Source organism: Polypterus senegalus, chromosome 1 (assembly GCF_016835505.1).
Source record: "Polypterus senegalus isolate Bchr_013 chromosome 1, ASM1683550v1, whole genome shotgun sequence".
NCBI classification, from domain to species: domain Eukaryota; kingdom Metazoa; phylum Chordata; class Cladistia; order Polypteriformes; family Polypteridae; genus Polypterus; species Polypterus senegalus.
The window spans coordinates 56,443,370-56,471,171 of record NC_053154.1 but is presented as its reverse complement, the minus strand read 5'-3'; the positions used below and the strand labels follow the sequence as shown (position 1 = coordinate 56,471,171).

The 27,802-nt window shown below is 38.2% G+C and overlaps 1 protein-coding gene across 3 annotated transcripts in view; it reads left to right on the top strand.

Annotated features, from left to right (window-relative positions):
- The window catches only part of prmt3 (protein arginine methyltransferase 3), a 347,047-nt gene that overhangs the window by 92,335 nt on the left and 226,910 nt on the right, over positions 1 to 27,802 (top strand). For all 3 annotated transcript variants that reach the window (XM_039749264.1, XM_039749273.1, XM_039749282.1), the window contains exon 9: positions 24,618 to 24,739. In XM_039749264.1, the coding sequence (XP_039605198.1) occupies positions 24,618 to 24,739 (122 nt within the window). The remainder of the gene's footprint in view (positions 1 to 24,617; positions 24,740 to 27,802) is intronic.

The following is a 27,802-nucleotide window of genomic DNA, read 5'->3' as shown; positions in this document are numbered from 1 at the left end:
GTTGGGATGAATTGCCGGTCATATCTCACAATAGAGAGAGTGTTAGTTATTTAGACAGATAGACAAGCAAGTATTTTTTTTATTTGTCCCCAAGAGGATTTTAAAACATTACAGAACGCAGAGAGAGAGAGTTTAAAAAAAAAAAACAACAAAAGAAAAAAACTATATATATATAAATAAATAATGAAACAGACAACAAACCCCACTTAAGGCCTTCGGGCTTGTATACTGGAGAGCTGATAGAACTTAAAGTAAGTTCTTCTTCTCTGCTTTCCCAGATTCTATAAACTGTGATCATTGATCAAGAATAGAAGAGGTAAATAGATGCTTAGCTCTTAAATAATTACTGAATATAACAAACATTTTAGTGATATCTTTGTAATTTGTGGTGTCTGTATAGACTAACTAAACATAGCAACAAAATTATTAAATAGCATTCAGTTTTTTTCTTCTAACTTTTTAAAAATATTTTTGTATAACTGAGATTTTTTTGTTTTGGACCATTAATTGATTTTCACTCCACACCTTATTCCAGTTATTATATATAAAAATGCATCATAAAATAATACACTGCTTTTCAAAAGTCCTCATTTTCAAATTCCTATCCTGTTTGTCCCCTAGTGCCGCAGCCCCCCCGCCCCATACTCAGTCTAAAAAAAATCTTAACAAGGCAAAAATGAAATTGCGCCGTTTGTATAATATTTCCATCCATACACTTAAATATTTCATAGAGGCACTTTTTGTCACAATACCAGCTCTAAGTTGGAGTATGGAGCTCATTATGTACAAACTTTGCTCACTTTTCATGAGTAATTGTGGACCATCTTTCCAGGTGACTTGCTCCGTGTTTTTCAAATTAGTTTGTGTTTGTACAGCTCAATTTTCAAATAATGTCACAGATTCGCATTCAGATTTATATCAAACGTTTGACTGGGTGGCTGTAGAAACTGGTAACAGGGAAGATGATAACCAGAGAGCAGATGTTTTTATGTTTTTTTTGACAATTTTATATTGAATCCAGGTGTTTTATTAATAAAAAACTAGTCTCTGCTAGGGCACAGGTTGGTGAAAGGATTTTACAACTGATTAGTTGTTTATGTGGAATTTAATTTTTTCTCACCAGTATTGTTTGGCTATTTAGTTTTCTTCCATCCATCCATTTTCCAACCCGCTGAATCCGAACACAGGGTCACGGGGGGTCTGCTGGAGTCAATCCCAGCCAACACAGGGCACAAGGCAGGAACCAATCCTAGGCAGGGTGCCAACCCACCACAGGACACACACAAACACACCCACACACCAAGCACACACTAGGGCCAATTTAGAATCGCCAATCCACCTAACCAGCATGTCTTTGGACTTTGGGAGGAAACCGGAGCGCCCGGAAGAAACCCACGCAGACACGGGGAGAACATGCAAACTCCACGCAGGGAGGACCCGGGAAGCGAACCCGGGTCTCCTAACTGCGAGGCAGCAGCGCTACCACTGTGCCACCGTGCCACCCTATTTAGTTTTCTTTTGTATGAAAAATCTGAGCCACCAGGCGAGTTTACAAAAATCAGTTATTTTATAGTATATTTTAAGTATACATGCCTGCTTGAATATCCTGTCCAGGATTCTTCTGTTTTTTTTTTTTGCAGTGAAACAAGACTGATCTCTGCAACCCAGTAATGAGCTAAGTGTGTTTAGAGAAAGTATCTTTTTATGAATATACTGAAACCTGTTGGCTAATTAGTATATACAATATAGCACTTTAAGACAGACATTTGTTTCATAATTCTTTGCACATGAAAAATTATTTTAATGCATGGTGGAAAACTGATTATTTGTTTGATTTTGCTTCTTAGTACAGAAATTTCTTTTCATTTGTTTGTATTAAGAAAGTTACCAACATTTTCTAAACCTGCAGCTGATGCTGAAATAAAATGACCATTATGAAGTCAAATACACATTTGCCCCATAGTGAGGTGTGTGATACAGTGTCTAAAAGCAAAATGATGACATCTACTGTTGTCATTAACATATTCCAAAATAATGTAAAAATATAGAAAACATCAAAACATAAGGTAAGAACATAAAATAATACAACTTAAAAATTTCCTTTTAATTTGTGAGACATACTTGCTTCGTTTTGTTTCTCTTTTATATGAGGTCTACAAAATGTTTTCCATCAAGTGGCAGCCAACTTTCATTTAAATGAATAATCAGTGTGACGATGCGGGTTTCCTTCCATGCTTTCCTTGTCCGTTTGGGAACCCTGAACCCAACACCGCCGATAATGTCACCGAGATGAGCTGACAAAAGGGGATAAATCTCTCAAAGCCAGGGGATATATTCCAAAAGTGAAAAAGTACTTTATTTAAAACAATCAAAAGCAAAAAGTGCAGTGCAACAAGTTCCATAAATAAATCCATAAAACAATGTCCAGTGGGGTTAAAAAAACCAACAATAAATAAATCCGTTAAAATCTGAGGTTAAAAATGTAGAAGTTAAAACTGCAGTCTCTCACTCCCTTGTTATTCTCTGGCCCACCTACATCACTCTCTCCCCGGCAGCCATGGAGACCCAACAGCCACAAGCTCCTTCTGTCAACCTCCGTCTTGGCCTCCAAATGGACGTCACTGCCAGACCGACGAGGTTGGCTCTCCTCCCGTGATCTTTCGCACACCCGTAGTCGCTCCTCAGATCCAACAAGATGATTCCTCTCCTGCTCACCCCACTCGCTAGTTGTCAGTGGGGCGAACTAGCCCCAGAGCGCATCGGCCAAATGCTCCTTAGCGGGGCCCCAACTCGTTCTGTCTCTCTCTTTTCATTTTGCCAGATCATCCAGCCTAGACTGCCATTGCCGTCCTTTAACCTCCTTCTCCTCCATACATCTTTCTACCTCCTTCCATTTCTCTCCCACAATTTACTGTATATCCCCCTCTGGTGTACCTCTGTTTATATATACATACACCTCTTCCTCCGTGGGCACCATGTCTTAATTACACACCACAGGAACCCAATGAGGCAAATAAGAACGACCGCACCCACACGTGCAGGTGCGAGTCGCTCCAATCACCTCATTAACTCCCCGCAGTCGTGCAATCGCCCCCATGGAGAACGACATGGCTATACAGATTTAAAAACCTGACCCTTTTTTTGGAAGCCGTGGACCCGCTATACCACAATCAGCTTTCAGGGATGCATGTTGAATATTGCAATGTCTGTCTTTTATTAGAATTTTAATTTTACGGTTAAATTGACCATTCCACAACTTCTGACCCTCAGCATTTTTTCAATTCATCTTTATAATTTCGGACGGCACAGTGGTGCAGTGGTAGCGCTGCTGCTTCTCTGTAAGGAGATCAGGGTTTGTGTCTTGAGTTCTTCCTGCGTGAAGCTTGCATGTTTCCCTGTGTCTGTGTGGGTTTCCTCCAGGTGCTCTGATTTCCTCCCATAGTTGAAAGACATGCTGGTTAGGTGGATCGATGGTACTAAATTGACCCTAGTGTGTGGTTGAGGTGTGTCTATGTGTTTGCACTGCGATGGACTGCCACCCTGCCCAGGGTTTTTTCCTGCCCTGTGCCATACGCTAGCAGAGATTACTAAGGACTAAGCAGGTTAGAAAATGACTGACCGACTGACTTTTATAATTTCTCGTTTGGTTAAGGGTTTTCATTAATTCCTTATTATTTTCCAATGGAACAACAAAAGCAGTGACACAAGTCTAAATATACAGTACTGTACTTTTGTACATATTTTTGTAATACAGTGATCCCTCGCTATATCACGCTTCGACTTTCGCGGCTTCACTCTATCACGATTTTTTTCTCATACACGCTTACGTCACTACGCATGCGCTTTCTGAGAACTTTTATCTAAGCCCGACGATGGCGCCTAAACGTGCTGCTTTTTCTAAGCCTTCTGACAATAAAACTAAGCGCCGGAGGAAGATGCTTACTATCCAGGAGAAGGTGATATGATTAAAGATGGCAATACCCTACAAAAGCCTCCTCACGCATATGAAAAGACAGCGCCAGCAGCTGCCTATCAAGATATTCTTCAGCCGCGCACCCAGACACCCACTGCTTACTCTTAGTACTCCTTCACTGAAGATAACAACGCACCTGCTGAAGATACTTCACCACCTCTGAAGACTCTCCTGCTGAGGTTGTGCCTTCATAGGTTAGTGGTTGTGTGCAATTAAATGTACAGTATAAAATCTACTATATAAAAGCGTCGATTGTCCTTCCGTCCCGTGAGTGCAAAGCGTAGCGGTATTCAGCTTATTACAGACTTGCTACTTGCGGCTTGAGGTACGAAGCGACGTGATGTGAGCGGAGTTCTGGTGCTCTCATCGGTCCCTTGCTTTTGTGCACGATGCACTGGAAAAATAGACAAAATGATGTCTCTGGAAATAATTAATGTTCATGGAGTACAAATGCCTCACTGCGTAGTAAATATCAGGGGAGATGGTGCTTGCTTATTCTCATCTATAACTTATTTAGTGCATGAATTCGGGCTGACATTGTACGACTTTGGACAGGCACTTGAGGGGATAAAAAAAAAACGTAGGTTTTCGGGAGATGTTATGAATGGGCACTTTGATGTTCTCATTCTCTACACTTACATGCCTGATGTACACATGGAGTGCACAAAAATTTAGGATAAAAGTCGGTCGCCTTAAAAGGGGAGTGCGCCTAGGAATATGATATTTGTAACGTCTAATATGTTTTATTTTGTCTAATATATTGGGTAATACGAGTGTAATGGTGACTAAAGGGTGTTATTTCATGTCTAGAGGGCTCTAATAATGTTAAAAAACGTATTTAGAAGGTCATAAACAGGTTTTCTATACTCTAGCTGCGAAAATATTCGATTTATAAATAAAGAATCCTACTTCGCGAAAATTCATTTATCACGGTAGAGTCTGGAACGGATTAACCGTGATAAACGAGGGTTAACTGTATGTAACAGAAAAAAGTAGATAATAAACCACCACGTTTTCACACAGTTGCAATTTTTTTTTTTTGATGCTTTATGTTTTTATTTTGCTGTATCTTTTAACTTTTTAGATGTTCTGTTTATAGTATTGCATTATTGCTATATAATTTTATTTTTTCTGGCTTTCTTATGCTTTAATGCATGTGTGTGTTTGTGTGTTAACACCTGGTAAGTTAGCTATCTATTTACCCATTTTCAGAACAACTTTTGAGCCTTGGGGGATGGGGCTTACGTTGGCTTAGTGAATTCTGTGCAAACTCCATGTCTCTAAAGTTTTTTTTGTAGTTTTCTTCCCATACTCCAAAGCACACGATTTAAGGTGGCTTTAAATATGCCAAGTGTTAATGTTGTGTCTTTAAACATTCTGCCTTAAACAGAGTACAGAAATGCTGCAAGGTAAGCTCTTTTCCATGCTTTTATTGTACAACTAATTTTTGAAAGTTGCTGTATTCCTGAGAGGACTTTTATCAATGTGCATACACACACATGACTTTTAACATTATACATACACAACTAAAAGTAGATCCATTAACGCAATATATAACAATTCCTCCCACGCAGCACTAAGGCTATATCAAAAAAGGACGTGGTAAGAAGTTAAGTAAAATGACACCTTTTATTGGCTAACTAGATATGAGGACTGTTTGCATCTCTCAGACTGTCCAAGACAACCTGACTAGAAATCCACATTGTTTTGAAAAACTAATCAGAACCTTCAAAAGACTTAGTTGGACAGTTATCTTATCAAAAGATCTTGACTATACATTGTTCTTCTGTCTTGCTAAATAAATCTTACCTCGGAGATGTCTATTAATTTTTTACCTCTAAGATGCCTCACTTAAAGGTTTTCCAATGCTATATCTGTTCTAGTGTCTATATAAACACAGAAAATTCCAGTTTCTGTATTGCATCTTGCCTGAAGAAGGGTCCTGAGTTGCCTCAAAAGCTTGCATATTGTTATCTTTCTAGTTAGCCAATAAAATGTGTCATTTTGCTTAACTTCTTACCACATCCATAATGGCTAACACGGTACAACACCCTAGTAATTCAAAAAAGCAAAAAAAAAAAAAAGAATATCCTCAACACATATTTTAACCAAAATAAGATATAAACTTTATCATTCATTTCTTTTAGGAGGTTTCCTAACTCTTTCAGGGTAACGTCTAATGCATATTGGACTGGAACTAAAAGCTGAACCCTGACTCTCATGTTGTGTTGTCTTCTGATTGTTAGTGGTGGTGGACTCCTGACCGTCACTCTCTGGTATAGCCATGTCCTGCGATGAAATTGGCTGTGCAAGTTCTTCCTGTTGGTGGTTGTCAGGTAGTGTCTAGCAATTGATCTATATGTTGACGCCAGACAATATCATTCCCAATGACCACAGCATAAGGCAATGGTCCTGTCTGTGAGGCAATGACACCTTGTCGCCATGGCTGGCTATTATTGCGATAATCGCAAGCAAGAACCTTCTGGCCCATATGGAAGGTGAGCAGGGTTTGTTACTTGCTTTTGTTGTTCATGCCTGTGTAGGTCAGGTTTCATCAAGTCCAGACAGGATCTCAGGGGCCAGCCTAGAAAAAGCATTGCAGGTGTTTGTCCTTTGGCCAAGTGGGTGCTGTTATGATAAGTCAGTTGACACTTGGACACTTTCCACTGCAGTTATATTCCTTTAGATGACATTTTCTTAATTGATTGTTTGAAGGACTGCATGAAACACTCAGCAAGACCATTCGCTGCAGGGTGGTTCGGTGCCATAGTTCTTCTTCTTCTTCTTCTTCTGCCTCCCCTCTTTAGGGGTTTCAACAGTGGATCATCTTCTTCTGTATCTTTCTGTCCTCTGCATCTTGTTCTGTTACACCCATCTCCTGCATGTCCTCTCTTACCACATCCATAAACCTCTACTTAAACCTTCCTCTTTTCCTGTTCCCTGGCAGCTCTATCCTTAGCATCCTTCTCCCAATATACACAGCATCTATTCTCTGCACATGTCCAAACCAACGCAGTCTTACCTCTCTGACTTTGTCTCTCAACCGTCCAACTTGAGCTGACCCTTTTAATGTACTCATTTCTAATCCTATCTGTCTTTGTCACACCCAATGCAAATCTTAGCATCTTTAACTCTGCTACCTCCAGCTCTGTCTCCTGCTTTCTGGTTAGTGCCACTGTCTCCAACCCATATAATATAGCTGGTCTCGCTACCATCCTGTAGACCTTCCCTTTCACTCTTGCTGATACCCGTCTGTCACAAATCACTCCTGACACTCTTCTCCACCCATTCCACCCTGCCTGAACTCTCGTTTTCACCTCTTTTCCACAATCCCCATTACTCTGTACTGTTGATCCCAAGTATTTAAACTCATCCACCTTCACCAACTCTACTCTCTGCATCCTCACCATTCCACTGACCTCCCTCTCATTTACACTCATGTATTCTGTCTTGTTCCTACTGACCTTCATTATCTCTTCTCTGGAGCTATAGTAATTTGTTGTATTTCTTTTTTCCTGAGAAAGGTTTTAAACCCTTCAGATTAGAACTGGCTAACATTATCACTTACTGTTTGTTCTAGTACTCCTCTACACAAGAACAAGTTATGTAGGAGTTCCACAGTCTTTATGGCAGTTGCTTTAATGGTATAGAAACTCTCTGGCCACTTAGAGTGGGCATCTACAACAATAAGGAACATTTTATCAAAGAATGGGGCTGCATAGTCATTGTGTATGTGCTACCTTGGTGTGGTGGGCCATTCCCATGGGTAAAGTGGTGCAGATGTTGGTGATTTTTGAGTCTGCTGGCACCCATTACATGTCTTTGTGAGATCTTCTAGGTGATGATCAATTCCAAGCCACCAGACATAGCTATGGGCCAAATTCTTCATGTTTACCACCACTAAGTGTCCTTCATGTAGCACATCTAGTACCTTGGTGCGAAGTGTTAGAGGAATGATAACACATGGGATCCATAAAATATAACCTTGACTTACTGACAGTTGGTCACAGCATGATGAGTAGGCTGATAAAAATGCATTGCCCTTGGATGGCCAGCCTTTAACTGTTAGTTCATAAACTTGGGACAGTGTTGGGTCATAGCATGTGCCCCACTGGATGTCAGAACATGTGACTGGTGATGACTCTACCTGAGCTATTTGGAACATGTCCACTGGTTGTACTAGATTACTTTTTGTGCAAAACTATGCTCTGCTGGAGTTAAGGATCTTGAAGTAAAGGCAAATGGCTGTTCTTTTCTATCTGTGAACCTATGTGACAAATAAAGAGAGGCATCGCCTGTAAGCTGGAGTAGTAAGCTGGGGTCATTTTGAGTTAGCACATTGTCTGATGTTACAAAAGATTTTGCCTCATTGTTTGCATGCTTGCTTTCTTTAGTCCAGCACCATGCTGTTTAACTACTCAGCAAGCAGTTTAGAGGATGCAATACAGTCGAAAGATCTGGAAGGAACTTGTGGTATTAATTCACCTGTCCCAAAAATGACCACAATTGAGCTGCATTTTGGAGTTTCTTTGCTTTCCAAACTGCTTCAGTTTTGTCATTGCATTTATGTAAGCCTTCTTTATTAATTTGTTGTCCACAATACTCAATACTCAACTTGAAAAACTCACACTTATTTTTGTGAACTCTCAACCCAAACACTGCTAATCTGTTCAGGACTTTTCCTAGGTTCTCAAGATGCTCCCTGTCATCAGACCCTGTGACAAGAATGTCATCAAGGTAGCACTGAGTGCTAGGAATGCCATGTAAGACTTGCTTTATTGCCTTCTGCCATATGGATGGCGCTGAAGCAACTCCAAAAACCAAACAGTTATACTGGTTACAGGCCTTTAGCAGTGTTAATAGTCAAATGCTTTTTGGATGAATCCTCCATTTCTATTTGTTGGCATGCTTGTGCAAGGTCACATTTTTAAAAGTTTTATCCTCTGCCCAGGGATGCAATGATATCATCTGTGTGAGGTAAGTGATATTGTTCAGTTTTTAACACTGGGTTCACTATCAATTTAAAGTCTCGGCGGGGGCGCACAGTGCCATCATCCTTTACAACTGGCACAATTGGTGTTGCCTAGTTGGACCATTCCACTTTTGTCAGTATGCCTTCCCTTTCTAGTCTTTGCAGTTCTACTTCCGATTTGGAATGCAAGATATATTGTACAGGCCTTACCGTGTGAAACCTTGGCACAGTATTATCTTCTAATATAATCTTGGCTTTCATATGCTATAATGTGCCAGTGCCCTCCTGAAAAACCTGTGCATACTGTGAAAGCAGCTCTTTGAGTCTGTTAGTTGTGGACTGGTTGCTTGGTTTGTATGGCTTTGATTGACTGCCAATCCATCCTTATCTCTTTTAGCCACTCACGTCCCAACAGTGGTACACCCCCTTTTTTAATTACACAAAAGTTGCAATGTATGTGTTTTCCCTGCATAGTTAACGTTTGCATTAATTGTTCCCAAGGGAGTTACTTTCTCACCGGTTTATGTTTTTAACAATACATGAGCAGTCTCCAGGATGCAATGTGCAAATTATCCCTTATAATCCTTATAGCAGATCACTGACAAGGCTGATCCGGTGTCAAGCTCAGTCTTAAAAGGCACTCCTTCTGCTTCATGAAAAACCCCAAATGTTCCTTTTTCAGCCTCTTTAAGTGCATAGATATCAGTGCAAGCCAGCTCGTTTTCAGATGAGTCTGTTGTGGCAGTATTCATTTCATTCACGTTTTTATGTTTCTGCTAATTCTTTGCAAACGTTTTCTCATGTGGGCAGGTTTTACATATTTTTTGAATATACCCTGGTTTCTGACATTGACAACACAGTTTGTGTTTAAGCCAGCACTCAGACACGTGTGACTTTTTCTTACACGTGTTACTTCCAATTCATGTGCATTACACACTGTTGTGATCTTCTGCTGCAGTTCGAAAGTATCTTTAGTGGCTGTCCATATTGACACAGCAATTTTTATAGCATGGAGCAGGATTAATGTATGCTCAGTCAAGAGTCATTTTTGTATATTTTCATAATGCAATCCACAAACTAGCCTGTTTCTTAAAGAATCAAAACACATTTTCTCTAAATTCACAGTGCTCTGAGAGCCTTCTCAGTTCTGCTACATACTCCATTACGGTTTAGATTTTTGTTTGATTACATTTTTGAAAGCGAAAATGCTCGGCAGTCACTAGCAGTTTAGGATTCAAGTGATTCTGCAAGATACACAATTTGGCTGAATGTTTTCTCAGGTGGTTTCACTTGTGCCACAAAACTGCGAAACTAGTTGCAGGTTTTAGCTTCCATAAAGCTAAGTAACACAACAACTTTGTTTTTATCCTTAATCTCATTTGCCAGGCTGTACTGTACTAGTCTTTCAACATATGTGGCCCAGTTCTCCACCGAACTATCAAAACTGTCTATTTTCCCTACACATCCAGCCATTTTCCTCTTTAATCTGTTCACTTTTTCATTTGTTTACCTTGTTTTACGAACAGCAACAATTTGCACTGTGTATCCTGGGTAGATAGCATCTTGTGAACGCACCTGCTTTTCAATGCTCGTTTCTCCCTATTCCTTTCTTCAAATAGCTCTGTAGAAATTCAGGTTTGTTTCAATAGTATGTTGAAAGCAAAGATTCATGTAAACTCTCGTTGCCAGTTGTTGTGTCTTCTAGCATTCTATCTTACATAGAATAGAGAAACGCTGCAAGGTTAGGTCTTTTCAATGCTACTACTTTTTTTGTAACTTGCTATATTCCTGAGAGAACTTTTATCAATACTCATACACACACATTATGTTTAACATTATACATACCCAAGAAAAAGTAGATCCATTAACACAATATATAATGGTTAGTGAACATTGTATTATGTTGCTGGAATAGGAACTGGTCCTCAGCAACCCAATATTTAGACTAAATCATTTTAAAAATAGACTTTTAAATCTATTAATCATCCTTTTAAGACTTGTTCTCATGATGTTGTGATGGCAACAATGTGTAAATGTTTAGGTTACATTTCTTTTCTTACAAATGTGCTACTTTTCCACCCTTTTATCAGTATGTTAATGATAATTCCAAATTAAAACATTAATTTATAGGAATATGAAAAATAATCTTTGACAGCAGATGAGCCAATGACAGTCAGTGTAGCTTGTATGTTAGTAATGATTTTTTATTATTATTCAACATTGTGAGCAAAGGGATGTAAAACCAACAGGATACCCAAAAAAGAAAATGATAACATAAATATATTGCATTAGTGGAAAATTAAAATCTACATGGAGGAGGGAAGGGGAATTTGGGGCTGGGAGAAGCAATTTGCTGGAATGACAGAGCAAATAAAATTCTAGAAATCCAGCATTGCAATTTTTTAATGTATTGATTGCATTTAATAAATTATGCAGACTTGATTTGTGTATCATCTGTATGTAAAACAATTAAAATACATTACACTGAAAATAACAATATAAAAACAAGGTGAATTGCGTGTCTTGTGGTAATAATAATCTTAAATTCAATGTTTTTTAAAGGACTACAATGAGTAATGCTAAAGTAAACAGCTCTAGCCGGGTTCCTACTTTTCCCTTGCCTCTTCAATCATGACTGCAGTGTGATTAGTTTAGAGTAGCTTGTGATGGAGGGCAAATGGATGGAGCCCAGACATGAACAAAATAGTAACAAGCAGGTGCCAAAAGGTTCTGTCTCTGAGGGGAAATTTACTCAGTTGGTTATGGTAAATTTGGAATGAGCCTAGAGTGATGCTATAGAAAAGTTAAATTAAGTTGAAATGTATTTGACTATGTGGATTGTTATAGATCACACCTAAGGGCAGTACATCTCTATAGACTGTATTTGATTTGTCTGAAAAACACAGAGTTTATTGTGATAGCAAACAAATAATGTAAGCAAAGCACCACCATAAACACTAAATAAATCTAAATTTCATTTAGATCCCTGAAATAAACAGACTAGCTTAGTTCAGATCATCGCATTAGAACTCACTCACTCATGAACTACGAAGTGTTAATTCGAAGTTAACCAGTGAAAGGATTGTTACGGACAAGTTATTATTTGTTGTGGTAAAGCTAGTAGTAAGCAAAGTCTACTTAAACTTAGTCCTCATTCTTTAACTGAAAGTATGCTCTCTGGCCTGTACATTATCCATCTGAACTTAAATGTAGCACCTGCTTTATCTGCCACAGTACAAGACTAAGTGTTTGCTTTAGTTAGACCCACTTTGAATTCTTATACTAACAGCAATGTATGACCTGATGATGATGTTCAAGCCTATAAAATGGATCAGAAAGATAGTTGTAGTCATGGTCATACAAATAGCCTACATCCTGCCACAAATAGGTATGCAGTCATGTTCATCCTAATCAGAAGCCCTGGGTGAACAGCAAACTGCTACTTTTAATGCAAATTGCACAGAATACTGCAAGAGCTCCAGGTACAAGCTACGGAAAGTGATTAAAGTGGCAAAGGCTCAGTGTGGAAGCAGGCTTGAAAATGATTTCACAAGCAGCAGCTCACATCAACTGTGGAAAGGTCTGCAGGCGATCACAGACTACAAAACCTTGACAGCTGTGCCCCCATACACCCCCACCTAACTCCCAGATGAGCTGAATGACTTTTTCACTTGTTTTGAGCCTTGCAGCTCAGACTTGGAGATTTTCATAGTGTTTCCACTGCTACCAAGAAGAGGAGCAGGTGACAGTGGCCAATGTGAGTTAAACCTTTAAGCCCCACCAGCCCAGAAAATGTTCTGTCCTGTGTTCTGAAGGAATGTGCCACCCAGATGTCACAAATGTACACTGACATCCTCAACTTGTCCCTATTTTTATGTACTGTGCAGCAGTGTTTTTAAGAAAAACATTTGTGCCTGTGCCAAAGAAATCTGCAACTTCTGTCCAGAATGACTATCGGCCTATCGCCCTGTACATTGCTCTTGCTCATCTAGAAAGGAAAATCAACTATGTCAGGATGCTGTTCATTGACTATGGCTCTGCTTTCACTACCATTATGCCCTCCAGCCTGCTTCTCAACTTACTGACTAATTGACCCCAGTCAGTGAGGACTGGCAAAAATAACTCCTCAATGCAGTTCACCAGCATTGACATTCCTCATGGTTATCTTAGCCTACTGCTATATAGCCTGTTCACCTTCTACTTTGTAGCAAAGCATGAGGACAATAGCATCATCAAATTCACAGATGATACCACTGCGAATGGCCTCATTAGTGACAATAATGAGGTTGCCATAACAACAACAACCTCTCTCTGAAAGTCAACAGAACAAGGAAGATTATTGTTGACTTCAGAAAGAACAAAGGCAGTCATGATCCACTACCCATCAATGCCCCAACCCCCAATGCATCATGGTGTGGGTTGATAATTTTACTTACCAGGATTGCAAACTCCTCCAATGGACTGTCCATATAGCTTATAAAATCTTGGGGCTGATCATCTAATCTTCATACCATCTACTCAAATAGTCTTAGAAGGGCCGAATTCATCTTCTCTGTTGACAGTCATCCAGCCCATCCCCTGTTTTCACTTATGCTTTCTGGTAAGTGTTACCGGAGCCTCATTACCCACTCTACCTGTTTCGGGAATAGGGTCTCCCTCCAGGATGTTGGGTCTTTTAACACCCACTAACCCGATCCCACACTGTGTATTGTACCCGCCAGCTAGTTTATTTGTAATTGTACTGTGTGTTTCTTTAAATGGGGTTTAAATAAAACTGGTTCCTACAAGATCATCTCTAAACACATTTTAATCATTTCCACCTGATTTTAATTTTAGGTATTTGAGGAAGTAAGTGGTCGATGTAGGGATGTACTTTTTCCGCATTTATGTTTATTTGAATTATACAATGGACTTCAAAATATAAATGTGGCATTATTGTTTGTTATATCGCCTTTATCTATCGATATTGTTAAAATGAAGGTCAAATCTTGACATGGCCACATATATTAAAAAAGACAAAATATTACAATGGGGTGTATACAGTCTGAGACTGGCTCAACGAAGTGCTTCATATCGGAGTAGTTGAAAAATAAACCTGACTAACATTTGACAAGATGAAGCAGAAAATACTGTTTAATAGATACCAGACATGCAATGAGCAAACATGTTAACATTTTCAACCATAAAGGGTTGAAAAAACTTTCATCCATCAGGAAAAGAGACCTGAAAAGTTTAGATCCCAAGGAAGAATTATAGTATCACAGGGAAGCAACAGCTTTCTGAAATAAGTTCATGTGATAAGAGGATAAAAAGAAAGACAAGTTCAAATACTTATTTTTCTGTCTTAAATGGTTCTTTAGGTTTTCTGTTGTCTGACTGAATAGGCCACTGTTATGATGGTGGAGGCCATGTTTGTGCATTGCCATGCCCCTAATATGAACCTGGCTTTTCAGGATGGCCTTACGAAATCAAATACCTGCAGAGACACCGTAAATTTAGTAAATGGTCTGATCAACAAGATTAATTAGTCACCATAAAGGGTAATATGATTTAACTCATTCCGTAAATTGGAAACAGTCTGTGCTAACTGTGCCTCACTCATTGGACCAAGTGATTTACCAGTGTCAACTCTGTGCTACAGAGCTATGACTGTCTAACCTTTTGAAAGTTTACTTGGAAAAATCAGCTGGTGTCATTGCTACAAAGAGCAATAGTTATTTTAAGCCAACTGAGTTTTTTTTCTATTTCAAAATTTGACTGCTAGCTGATGTGATAGTACTAATAGTAGAAATTAACCCAGCCATTCAGAGCCCAGAGTTGTGTCTGTCTGATGTAAAAAAGAACATTGATGTATTGTCAAGTCACGTTAAATGAAGGAACATTGCAAAATGCATGTAAAGTCTCATACAATAATGAAATTCTTACTTGCATATCTCTTCAGAACAGCTGACAAAAATACAAAAGAAGAAACTTTTTCCAAGGATGCAACACATGGTATGATCTCTGCCAAGGATGTCACAATTGTTACTTGGGCTTGCAACTCAGTATACTTAGTGACATGTGCAGAGAACACAACATCAGTCACTATGTCATGACATCAAGTTGACTACAAAGCAGTGCTTATCAAGGCTGTGATAATGATTTTTTACATTGCAAGTAACTATAGGTACAGCTGAAAGATCATTCAGTGGTTTACAGATGCTGAAGAGCTTTTTGAGGACCACAGTGACTCGTAAGAGTTACACACATGCAAGGAGCTAACAGACAAACATGATGTAAAAAGCATGTCATGAATCAGTCTCGAGATGGTAATAAGCAATGGAAGATGACATTTGCCAAGTCTTAACATATGTGTTTAATATAAGCATATAATGTAATATTGGAGTAAAGTCAATCTTTTAACAGTATATGCAAAGTCTAATGTTATAGTTACTTTGTCGGGTTTATTGTTTAGTTTTATTTTGCTGCTGTGTCTCCCATGCTGCTCTGTTTGTTGATTTATTATTGTTATTGTTTTAATATTGTTATCATTATTGTTGTTGTGAAATTAATTGCTGTTCTGTAGGCAAATTAAAACACTTCAAATATAAGTTTCAAGCCAAGAATTCATTATTCTGAATAGCACGAATAGTGCCTATAAATTATAAATGATATTTGGGGAATGGGTGGATGGACTTCCAAAGAAGCCTACAATACCTTGCAAAAAGTGTTGAACTCCAGTCTCCTGAAACAGTATTTTTAATGGTTTGTTTACATGTATACTGAAGTGACTTTAGCTGTAGGTGGAAGCTCCTGTTGCACCCTACGCAACTGTGTTTGATCTTATTCAGGAAAAGATCCCAGTCGCACCATGGGAGAAAGACTTTTCGAGACCTAACAGTTTTTTGGAAAAAGGCAGAACCATAGCAACAGCTGCGTGGAGTTTCCACCTGCAGCTAAAGTCACTTCAGTACACATGTACAGTATTTTGTGAGCATGCCTGTGTCGATCAGAAAGAGGAAGCTCTGCAGTTTATTTATGACTTTACACTGTAGGAAAATACGTAAATAAATCAAGTTAAATAACATTCGATCTGGCTTTTATATAAGTAACATATAAATGTTTTTATATAAAGACCATCACAAAACATAATCACAAACTGGACTTTGCACGGTACCTTGGCAAGCTCTGTAAGGTGTGCTGTTTCATTGAAGGACAGGTGTGGGGCAGACTGATTAGCATGATGACACCCGACCTGTTGCTACATCCAGATGGTGCCATCTTACGCCTGGTGCAGCTACGTTGTTCTTATGTGTGAGTAGACGTTTCTTGCAGGGAGGGCTTCTGTTCTCTTTCTCAGATGCAGAACCTTCGTCCTCATCTGAATTCACCTCTGTTATAGGTTGTCTTTATTTGAAAACTGCAGTCTCAGCTTGAGGTGAACATGAATGCTACTGAGAATAAAAGTGAATAAAAAAAAAAAAAGCTAACCTATACAAGTACCATACATTTACACCAGCTGTTACAGACTCAAATCAAATGTATGTTTTTATTATGTAATAGTAACAATAATAGCAGCTCACTACTCAAAACATTAATTCTGGGAAGTGGCAAGGCTCGAACCTGCAACCTGTTGATTATGAGTCAGCAGTTTTTATCACTGTACTACAAAGCAGTCGTGTCAACAAAGTACACTAACCCTATTTCTTTTTCTTCGGTTATAGTCTTGATTAAAAGCACACTTGTTTTGTTATACAGTCGATTCTGGTTAATTGGACCACCAGTTAATCGGACCAGCCACTTATTCGGACCGAATCCTAAAGAACCGAAACAGATCATATTACTTAAGCCTAATATTGTTTGCTTATTTGGACCAAAATTCTGTTTAATCGGACCAAAGAACGTGACAGAGAATAAGAAAAAGAAGCCACAAGTCACCCGCGGAAAGCGAATGTAAAGCGGGTCAGCGACATCGGGAGGATCCCTGGGATCCCCAGGAGAATATATGCTTTTATCAAAAGTCAGGAAGTCAGAAAATTTGTACCAAGTGCAAACCAGTGGGGGTGGACATGCCTGGCCTTTCTTTCCTAAAATGCCCAGTAGCTGGCGACATGAAGTCGAGCGTAAACAAGTGCAGTGCGTCAACAGAATGCGTCAGATCACACTAGACAAGTTCTTCAAACGTTGACTGGAATTTGGTAATGTAACCTTTTTTATTGTGCTTTGCATGCTGAGTGTTGTGTAGATCGTTTCGAAGAATTTGTAGATTTCTTTTTCAATAAACAAAGTCGTAAGCAACCATACATGTACATGTACGTAGTTCTTATTTGTACGTTCGTCATACGCGTGTGCAGCACAATAAAAGTCATAATGACATTTTAATATGTTACTTATAGCACGTCCCGTCTTGGTTGCACATGTATAGGGCATGTTCGTGTAATCGGACCAGCCAGTTATTAGGAACAAAATGATTGCGTCCCGATGTGGTCCGATTAACAGGAATCGACTGTACTTGTACCTTTTGTGAAAGTGCTTACTTGATATTTGGACTTCAGTCTTCACACATTATACACTTTATATCAAAATTTTGTTGTTAGTTCTAAAACGTTAAAAAGATTTGTCTTTTAGGTATGTGTTCAACATTTCTTGCATTCCCTGTCATCCTACACTTACATAGGTCTTTGTAGGCACGGAACACACATAGAATGCATGTATTTCAAATAACAATATATTATTTACCCTATACAGCTCCAGGTACCTCACTCCCAGATAAACAAGGCTTGAGCTGAGAGAGCTTTTAGCCCTTCCTGCAGCGTTGTGGGGATGGGATAGCAGGCTGCTTTCTGCTTGTGCTGATCAACACATTTACAAAACAAAAGTTGCTGAATGGAGAGGTGAGAAGGGATTTAAGATGGGCCGCAGATTACAAGTTTTTTTGTAGGCTTCAGGATTTCTAGTATTAAATAAAAACACTGCTGCTTAATTTTTCACAACCAAATGATAAATCTACGTTGTCACTGCTAGGCTACAGATTATAGCACAACTAAGCTATTATAATGAATTTGAAGTGTGTTGTGATTTTGTGTGTGTTTTCAGAGCTGGTTATGTGGCATGTGTTTCATCAAGTTGTTGGGTGATGCCCCACGGGATGAGTGTGTTTCAAGCGTTAAGTACAAACTCATACAAATATGCCCAATGTTTAGGACTACAGTGACATAAATCTGACTATGATAAAGAAAGGATTACCCACATGCTTACTGTGTATTGTTTGCTGTCGACATTGGAATTGCTAAAAAAAAAAAAACTCTTTGTTTGAATCTGTTGTCATGTGTATATTTCACCCATGTCAAGTCTGAGTTCATTTGCAACACTATTATTTATGTTGTACCCTACAATTTTTTCCTCTTTGATGTACCTCCAGACCAAAAGTCTCCTTTCTTTATCTAGGACATCGATAATCATAAGGATGGACCTGGGCAAGGGTGCAAACAAATAAGATTTGCTTGTTAAAAGAAAAACAAAGTTTATGGAAAACACTGAAAATTAACATGCTCAAAAATGCAAATAGTGCATATCCAAAAATCATCCTCTTTAATAAAACCCCTGTGTGCGTCCAGGTGTCCGTGTGTGTGTGTGTGTCTTCTGGTGAAGTGCGCATGTGCGGGCCGCGCAGCGGACGCACACACACTGGAAGCCGGGCACACAGTGAATGGCCTAGCCGCTGCTGCGCATGATAAGTAAATAAAGCACACACACTGGAAGCTGGGCACACAGTGAATGGCCTTGCTACGGCCGCGCATGATAAGAAATAAAGGACACCATTGCTGGGGAGAGTGCTGATTGGGTAGTCGCAGCCGCGCATATAAAATCCGTTGCTGGGGAGACGCCACACATACAATAATCAGCTGCACGCCAGCATAGATTAAAATACTTGCAAGGGAACTAAACAGTACTTGCTGGGGAGACGCCACGGGCACGATTATCAGATACATAACACACATTACATCAGTTGCTGGGGACACTCTGCTGATTGCCCACTGTTGTGACAGAAAATTAAAGTCATATTATGGACATCAAAGCCAGTATTACTGTCAGAGAAAATTACAGGAATTTTACGGAAATACAAACCAGTATTACTGCGAGAGAAAATTAATGACACACAATACAGTGATGCATATTACAGCCACGTACAAGCCAGTATTACTGTAAGAGAAAATATGATGGACGTATCTACTAATAACGTGCCACCCAAAAAAAAAGGACATGTCAAGTAGGACAAAAGGCAGAGACAATCAATTCCTATATAAGCAACATCTCCTGCAAGAACGGTCAGCTTAACAAGTAAACATCAACAAAAGAAAGGCTGAAAGACAAAGAAAAATACGAGCAAATAGATCGATTGAAAAAAAAAAAGAAAATGACCGTCAGAAAAACTGAAAGAGAAAGACTCAGAAGAGCAAACCTTACAAATAGTTGGCATTTACTTGCCAGAACCAGTATTCAGCCTGGGTCAGTTATATTTGCATTATCAAGAGTTAGAAGTTTTCCAGATGTTGTTGTCAAGGTTGTAGATGGTCCTGAACAAGGTAAACTGTTCCCAAACTCAGACAGGATATTTACAAGAAATGTCTATAATGAAATTGTATAGAAAAATTTCATGAGGTAAAAAAATAGAAAATTTTACCTAAATATCTTCTTCAGATATTGTGTCTTACAGATTGTTACAAAGTTTTACACTAAGGCAATATTAATTATACTTACTGTATTGCCATATACGTTTCTATTTTATTTTTATTATTATTTTACTTTAGGCTTCTTGCAAAAATATTTTTGACAAAAAAAAAATTAAGACAAGAAACAGAATGAGGTCATGGTCCCATGCCATTTAATATAGACTGTTCCTACTAATGTTCATGCACTACTGTTCTAGCGGCCGTTATTGTAACAGGCTTAATGTCTAGTATTTAATAAATTGTTCAATCCATATATATAATTTGATAGTATCCGTTTATGTATGGTGTTCGCGTCAATACTCCGTATGTATGACGATGTATGGTGTTCGCATCAATACCCCGTATGTATGACGAAGTGTGGTGTTTGCGTCAATACCTCGACTCAATACTGGAGAGCTTTAAATGTTAAGAGCGGTATTTTGTATTGTATTCTGTAGTTAACAGGGAGCCACGGAAGCTGAGAGAGAATCGGTATAATATGTTCAATGGATTTAGAACATCAGGTTATTATCCTGACAGCAGAATTTTGAAGAAGTTGTAAGCGATGGATATGTTTTTGTGGGAAGACTGATAGAATAGCATTACAGTGATCTATATGTGAGGTAACTCGGGCATTAATCAATACTTCAGCACTGTGTTGCGTAAGAAAAGGACGAAGTCTAGAAATGTTTTGGAGATGGAAGAAGGCAGTCTGCGAAATGTTACTTATATGGGAGAAATTATTTAATAATAATAATAATTATTAGTATTATTTAATAATTGCCTTTATTAGTGTATAAATGGATATAAATAATTATATTTAAATGATTTGCCAAAATCTGTTTTATGTAAATGATACTGTTTTAAACGTTATTGTTTTTTCATCAGAAAACCCATTTTCCACGTCTACGTATATTAGTGGCACTTTTACCACTCGCAATAGGGCAGACGCACTGACGTATCGCGTCGACTGGGCAACACAGCGAATGCGGCATCTATGTATATATGTCTATGATTTGTCCGACATAGTGTAAATAAAGTAAATTCATCTCACGGTGGTGCATATTCCGCACGTAATACCATGTAACACATTATAATTCTCCTGCTTTACGCGAATATACCCATGCAACCGAAAAAGGCCTATTTCAAAGGCATCTCAAACGCCACAGCAGACACAATCCAAAGTAGAGGAACTTACAACAAAATGTGAATCATAAAACTGTTTGTTCTATTTCTATGTTCTGTTTCTTTCATTTGGGAAATTCACCAGTTATTGATTCCTGGGCAACACCGGGTACTCCTGCTAGTAAATAAATAAATCCATAAAATGTATCACGAAAAGTATCTGTTGCATTTAGGGTGCAAATCAATCATTAACATTCTATAAATATGTTACAATCCAAAGTGGAGAGGTAACTCCAATATCATAATTTTTTTGCCTCTTTTACCATCCCCTTCAGGACAGTGGGAGTTTGTTCTAATGAAGCTCACCGCATCCTGGTCTACAACCTCTGTCAGTCACTACAAACCTGAACTGTCTCCTCTTCTGGACAGCACAGCTCCCTAGGCACATTGCCCATCTCCAGATGTTGCCTTAAACCAGCTCCCATGGCTCTTTCTTTCTCTCACCTGGTTCACTTTTCAGCTATTCAGCTGACAAGAGCACATCCACCTCGCAGAGCTCTCACCCAGCCATGCATCCTGCTCCCCATAAACTAATCATTATGATGGATGCTGACCAACTCATCCTTCTCTCTGTTACCTTTCCAAACCAGTGATCACTTTCTCTCTGGTCCAAAACAACAGACCTCCTCTGTACTAAACCTGCTCCCTTTTATTCCACTTTGTGCTCAGCTGGTGCCTCCTGATTGCTGCGCTGCTTTTGACCAGCAATCAATTAACTTTAGCACAATCAATTCCCCTTCTGACTCATTTCACCACAGCCCCCTAATGTTTATACCTCATCCAAAGTCATTTTCTGCCTTAAATCTAATGCTTCCATTATAGAAATCAGTCTATCACCCTGTGCTAAGATTAATTTTGAAAGTCACAGAAGCCTATAAAGAATTAATGTGGATTATTAGGATTATTACACACATCAGTTAAGACAATACATTAAATTAGTTATGAGAAAGTGAGTACTAGTTTTGAATGAACGGAGATTTTGTAGTAAATTGTACAATTTGATGAACTACAATAAGGATTGACAGGCTTTCTAATGGTATTGTATACGGATGGTTTAAAGCTGTGGTTGTTTTCTGGGAAACGTTTATTTTGTGGTTATATTCTGCATTATGTTTAAATAATGTTTAGAAGTCTTAAATTTTGAAAGTTTTTTGGGGAATTCAATTCGAGCATCTAGGATAGATTAAAATAGTTAGTTCAAATAGGCTGATTTCTTCATTATAGTTTGTTTTTTGTGCTTTTGTGTTGCATTGGAGAGGTAGAAGCATAGCTATGTTGCCAGATAGGAGCACAAAAATGTTTAATGCATGCACTCCCACTGAGTTTCAAACCTCAGTTGAAGGCCTGTGAAGTGGAAATTGCATCCATTTAAGTTTCTAAGTTAGCATATACACCCAGTGGTCTCTTCAGTAGGTACAGTATACCATTTTATTAACACTAATAGTCTCCTCCTCTAACGAGCCAGTCATTTGGCTACAATTAAACTTGGGAATTGACAAGACACATGCTCTAAGAGACACTGACCATGCTTTGATTGTTGGTGCAAGATGTGTTGGTTGCAATATCTTAGTAATTATGTGCCGTTATCAAGGGGCTACTATATCTACAACCTATACAAAATTACATGACAAAAAAGAAACAAAAAAAACAACAACAAAAAGACAGCAGTACTGCGGGCAAAAGCTCCTTTTAAAATGAGGTAAATCAGAGAAGATTGACCAGCAGAAAGGCAATAAATGCTTCTATAACCAGGGCTGTGGAGTCGGAGTCAAGGAGTCTGAGTCGGAGACAATTTTGTGTACCTGGAATTGGGGTCGGAGTGAGCAGAAATGTACCGACTCCAACTCCTAATAAATTTAAATTGTAATGAAAAAAAAATACACCAAGTTCAAATGTCCCATTTCACAAACAATAGTCATAATTAAGTAATTCCTTAATGTAAGAGTAAAGCCTACTGCATAGTTGTGTTACTACTAGTGCGAAGTTCCGGTGAGCTATTATACAACCTGACATTCACATATTGTAATCTGGATTATAGTACATTACAAAAAGTGTTTTGATTTTATTTCAGATATAATGTGTTTAACGAGTTAATTTGAGTGTAAACAAGTGTAATGATGTAAGTGGAGGTGTGTGCTATGGCCTGATGTGTGTTCAGGGGTTCTTGTCTTTTGTTTTGAACTGGCCAATGCGGTAGAGAGTCAGCTTCCTAGCCAGAAGTTCTGTGGTTAAATGACGTGTATGTTGCCCTTCTTCAATCAACATGGAAAATACATTAGCATATTAAATACAGAGGAGTCAGGGAGTCGGAGTCAGAAGTACCGAAAACTAAGGAGTCGGAGTCGAAGGATTTATCTACCGACTCCACAGCCTTGCCTATAACATCTGTTTACACAATGCACAACATATCCATACTTAAAGCAAGGAACAGCAGCAACTTAAGAGTCCAGTGAGGACCACCCCAGAAAATGAGGTTACAGTGGGCAGGTAATAAACTAAAACCAGAAAAATTGGTAAAATGTTGCCTGGCCTGAAACTCAGTATCTGCTGCAACATATACTGTAGGTGGTGCAGTTAGAGTTTTCTGTGTGCACACATGAATTCATGGGTTATTCCTGTTTTTTTCCATAAGTGAATAGTGGTAGTATAATGGTGACAAACGTTTTCTTGGCCTCTATTACAAACTGAGCATCATTTGAATACTGTGGTTTACATAAACATTGTTGCTGATGATCTTGAGCATTCCTTTATAGCTGCAGTTAACACTCCTTTAAGTGGACAATTCTGGCAAGATAATCAGTTGTGTGCCAAAACATTTCAAGCTATTTCAATGAACATGACAGTGTCAACAGTTTACCTAAATGGCCTGCATAGTTCAACAGGATACCTAAAAGAGAGGTTTTCAGCATGAATCAGTGGGTACAGAACCTGCTGAAAGTCTGTGATGTTGTTGAATGTTTCTGGCCCCTTAATAAATCCATGCTTTGAAAGATTCATTCTGTTCTGTAGTCAAAAGCAGAACTTACCAGGTGCTAGATATTGTAGGTGTACCTAATAAAGTAGCTTCTGAGTTAATATATCAGACAGATTAATAGACAATTTCGACTTAAGTTGAACTGGAACCCTGTGCATGGGTAATTTAATTAGGATATTTTGTTTTGATGGAAGTTAGTTGCTGATTTTAGTTTTATTTGAAAAATCCTGCTACTTGGCTCAGCAATAAGAGAGTAGAAAAATAATTAGCACTTGTAATTGTGTAATTTATTTGACTAATTTCTTCCTAGTCATAAATTCAACAATTGGAAATTACTTTGCACTTAGTAATAAAGTGATTTTGTTCTTACACTTTCAAATGTCATGCTTATTTATTTCTGTTATTAAGTATTTTATGGTTAAGAGCGTAGGCAGGTTTTGAATTAATATAGCTTTAATTGGAAATAACAATTTTGTGTCACCTTTTAATCTGGATTTGTGGTAAAATGATTTTTATTATTTGGTATTATTTTATCCATTTTTAAAATATATCAGAATTTAAAATTGTGTAAAAGACTTTGTACCTTGTGTTTGTTTATGGATGCCTATGCGAAAAATGTCACATTTCATTGTCTTGTTTTTTCATAATGGATAATCCCCCTAAGTGAACGATGTGCACAAGCAAATATATTTTTCTTGTAACATTCACTTTTAGGATGTATTTTCTTTTTTGCTGACAAGTCTGGGATTACAAAATGCAATTGGGTAAGCAATTTAATACATAAGATGTAAATTTGCTCTTTTGTTGTGCTTATCTTCACAGGTTGTTCTAGATGTTGGCTGTGGAACTGGAATCCTTTCTATGTTTGCTGCCAAGGCTGGAGCCAAACAAGTAATAGGTGTTGATCAGTCTGATGTCATCTACCAGGCAATTGATATTGTAAGGTATGTATTGTTTAAAAAATAGATAGATAGATAGATACTTTATTAATCCCAAGGGGAAATTCACATAATCCAGCAGCAGTATACTGATACAAAAAAAACCCAATATTAAATTAAATAGTAATAAAAATGAAAAATGAAAAAAAAAAGTAAAAATAAAAAAGACAATAACTTTAAGTAATGTTAGCATTTACTCCCCCGGGTGGAATTGAAGAGTCGCATAGTGTGGGGGAGGAACGATCTCTTTAGTCTGTCAGTGGAACAGGACAGTGACAAAAGTCTGTCACTGAAGCTACTCCTCTGCCTGGAAATGACACTGTTCAGTGGATGCAGTGGATTCTTCATGATTGACAGGAGTTTGCTTAGTGCCCGTCGCTCTGCCACAGATGTTAAACTGTCCAACTTTACTCCTACAATAGAGCCTGCCTTCTTAACAAGTTTGTCCAGGCGTGAGGCATCTTTCATCTTTATCCTGCCTCCCCAGCACACCACCGCGTAGAAGAGGGCACTCGCCTCAACCGTCTGGTAGAACATCTGCAGCATCTTATTGCAGATGTTGAAGGATGCCAACCTTCTCAGAAAGTATAGTCGGCTCTGACCTTTCTTACATAGAGCATCAGTATTGGCAGTCCAGTCCAATTTGTCATCCAGCTGCACTCCCAGATATTTATAGGTCTGTACCCTCTGCACACAGTCACCTCTGATGATCACAGGGTCCATGAGGGGCCTGGGCCTCCTGAAATCCACCACCAGCTCCTTGGTTTTGCTGGTGTTAAGATGTAAGTGGTTTGAGTCGCACCATTTAACAAAGTCTTTAATTAGCTTCCTGTACTCCTCCTCCTGCCCACTCCTGATGCAGCCCACAATAGCAGTGTTATCAGCGAACTTTTGCATGTGACAGGACTCCGAGTCATATTGGAATAAAAACAAAATAAACCTATTGTTGCCTTTGAAACAGCACACATCTTTTTAAATAGTCTGTGGTTTTGGTATTTTGAGTAGTTATGTACTTTGTGAAATCACAAATAAAATAAAGAAATTAATCAAAATATATATTTTTCATAAAGTGCAGTAAAATTCCTTTCAAATGAAAGTGCAGATTCTCTAAAGGAAAGGAATAGGTATTTGAATAGAATTAGCATGAGGCGGTTAATATATTTTTGTTAGGACCTGCACAGCAGGTGGGTAACCTGTCTCTGCAGAAGAAGAATATGACTACTCTTTTTTACAATTGTCTTCTGTGTCCTTAAACTGTCTTGTATTTATTCATAAAGTCTGCAGTAAACTAATCTTTCAGACTTGTGTGTTGTTAAAAAGGCCATTAACACGTATGATAGGGGCACCTTTTGTGCCATCTTAACATGAAAAAAATGCCAAAAACTAGTCACTCATCAAATGTAATGATTTATTAATACAAAAAAAAGAGAGGGTTTAGTTTTGAGAGAAGCATTATGAAATCTAGTAGCTTTCTCTGTACCTCATGGCAATTCCATTAACCTAGTACTCAAAGTGTGTGCAGTTCCTGGAATCACAACCATCTAGCAGTTGACAAACCTCCTCACAAGGCTTTACAACAGATATTTATATTTACAAGTGAAAATGTGTAAAATAGGTTTAGGTTTAGTTTTAGGTTTAGGTTTAGTTTATTTATATAGCACATTTACAACAGCCACACGACTGACCAAAGAGCTGTATTTAGAAACATCAACATAAAATAGAAATATACAATTTAGCCAAAAGAAGCACAGCAGAAACACATAAAAATAATTTGTATAAATATATCTATACATATACATATATCTACACTTACACACATCTAGGTAGGCAAAATAAAGCCTAGTAAGCCAGAGAGAACAGATGTGTTTTTAAAATAGATTTAAAAATAGTCAGACTAGGAGCCATTCGGATTTCAATAGGCAGATCATTCCAAAGACGAGGCCCAATTACCGAGAAAGCACGGTCACCTCTACGCTTGAGTCTGGAGTGTGCAATTAAAAGAAGGTTCTGATCACCGGATCTCAAACTTCTCAGGGGGGTATATTGGTGAAGCAATTCAGATAAATAGATGGGTGCTTGTTGGTGTAGTGTTTTAAAAACAAATAATCAGATTTTAAAATGTATTCTAAATTGAACAGGCAACCAATGAAGGGATTTCAGAAGCGGAGTCACATGATCTATTTTTTTCTTTTTTAAAAGAAATTTAGCAGCTGCGTTCTGGACCAATTGAAGACGGGCAATTTGGGATTTGGAGATGCCATAATAAAGAGAGTTGCACTAGTCTAAATAAAATGCTTTGCCTTCGAAAACCTGCAATTAGATACATTTACTAGCTAATAAAAGAAAGCAAGTTTTTGTATTATGCCCAATGCTTGATCTTAAGGAACATTTCTGGTTTTTATATTTTGAATATTTTTGTTTTGTCTTTGAATCTTATGTAGCTTTCCTCCAACATCTGAAAGGTGATATTTTAGATTAAGCAGGTTTAGAAAATGGATGGATGGATAAATACAATATCAGATGTTATGTCTGACTGTACACAACACTTAAATTTTGGTCCACTTTTTCATATAAAGGTAGCAAAAGACAAAGTGGCAAATGTGACACAAAAGTCTTAGCAGCACTTTCCAGTTTGCCCTGGAGAATTCTCAGGCACTAATTTGTCCTAATCTTCTTTCTTTGAATATATAACCACTAGTTTTAAAACAAAGGTACTTCTAATATTTACAGAAAATACTTGTGATTAAGAGGCTGCTATGTGAAAGCCTTGGAAAGTGGGAAAAAGACACTACCTTTCCTGTAAAGTTTCCTTACAAGGAGTACTTTTTCAATATTTGCTTCTTGTAAGACAACAAAAAAGAGGTACAGTTGCTGAATGGTGCCTTGTGCATTTTCCATCCTTGGACTTTAGATTTCATTATAGTAATACATGTCAGGAATGTACTTTGAGGTGTTGTATTGTTTACAAAAGACTTCACAGGCTATTTTGTTTTAAAAGTATTAGGTAAATTGACTGGACTAGTTTTAAAAACCACAATGTGGAGCACTGAAAGCTCGCAATGGTGTGTG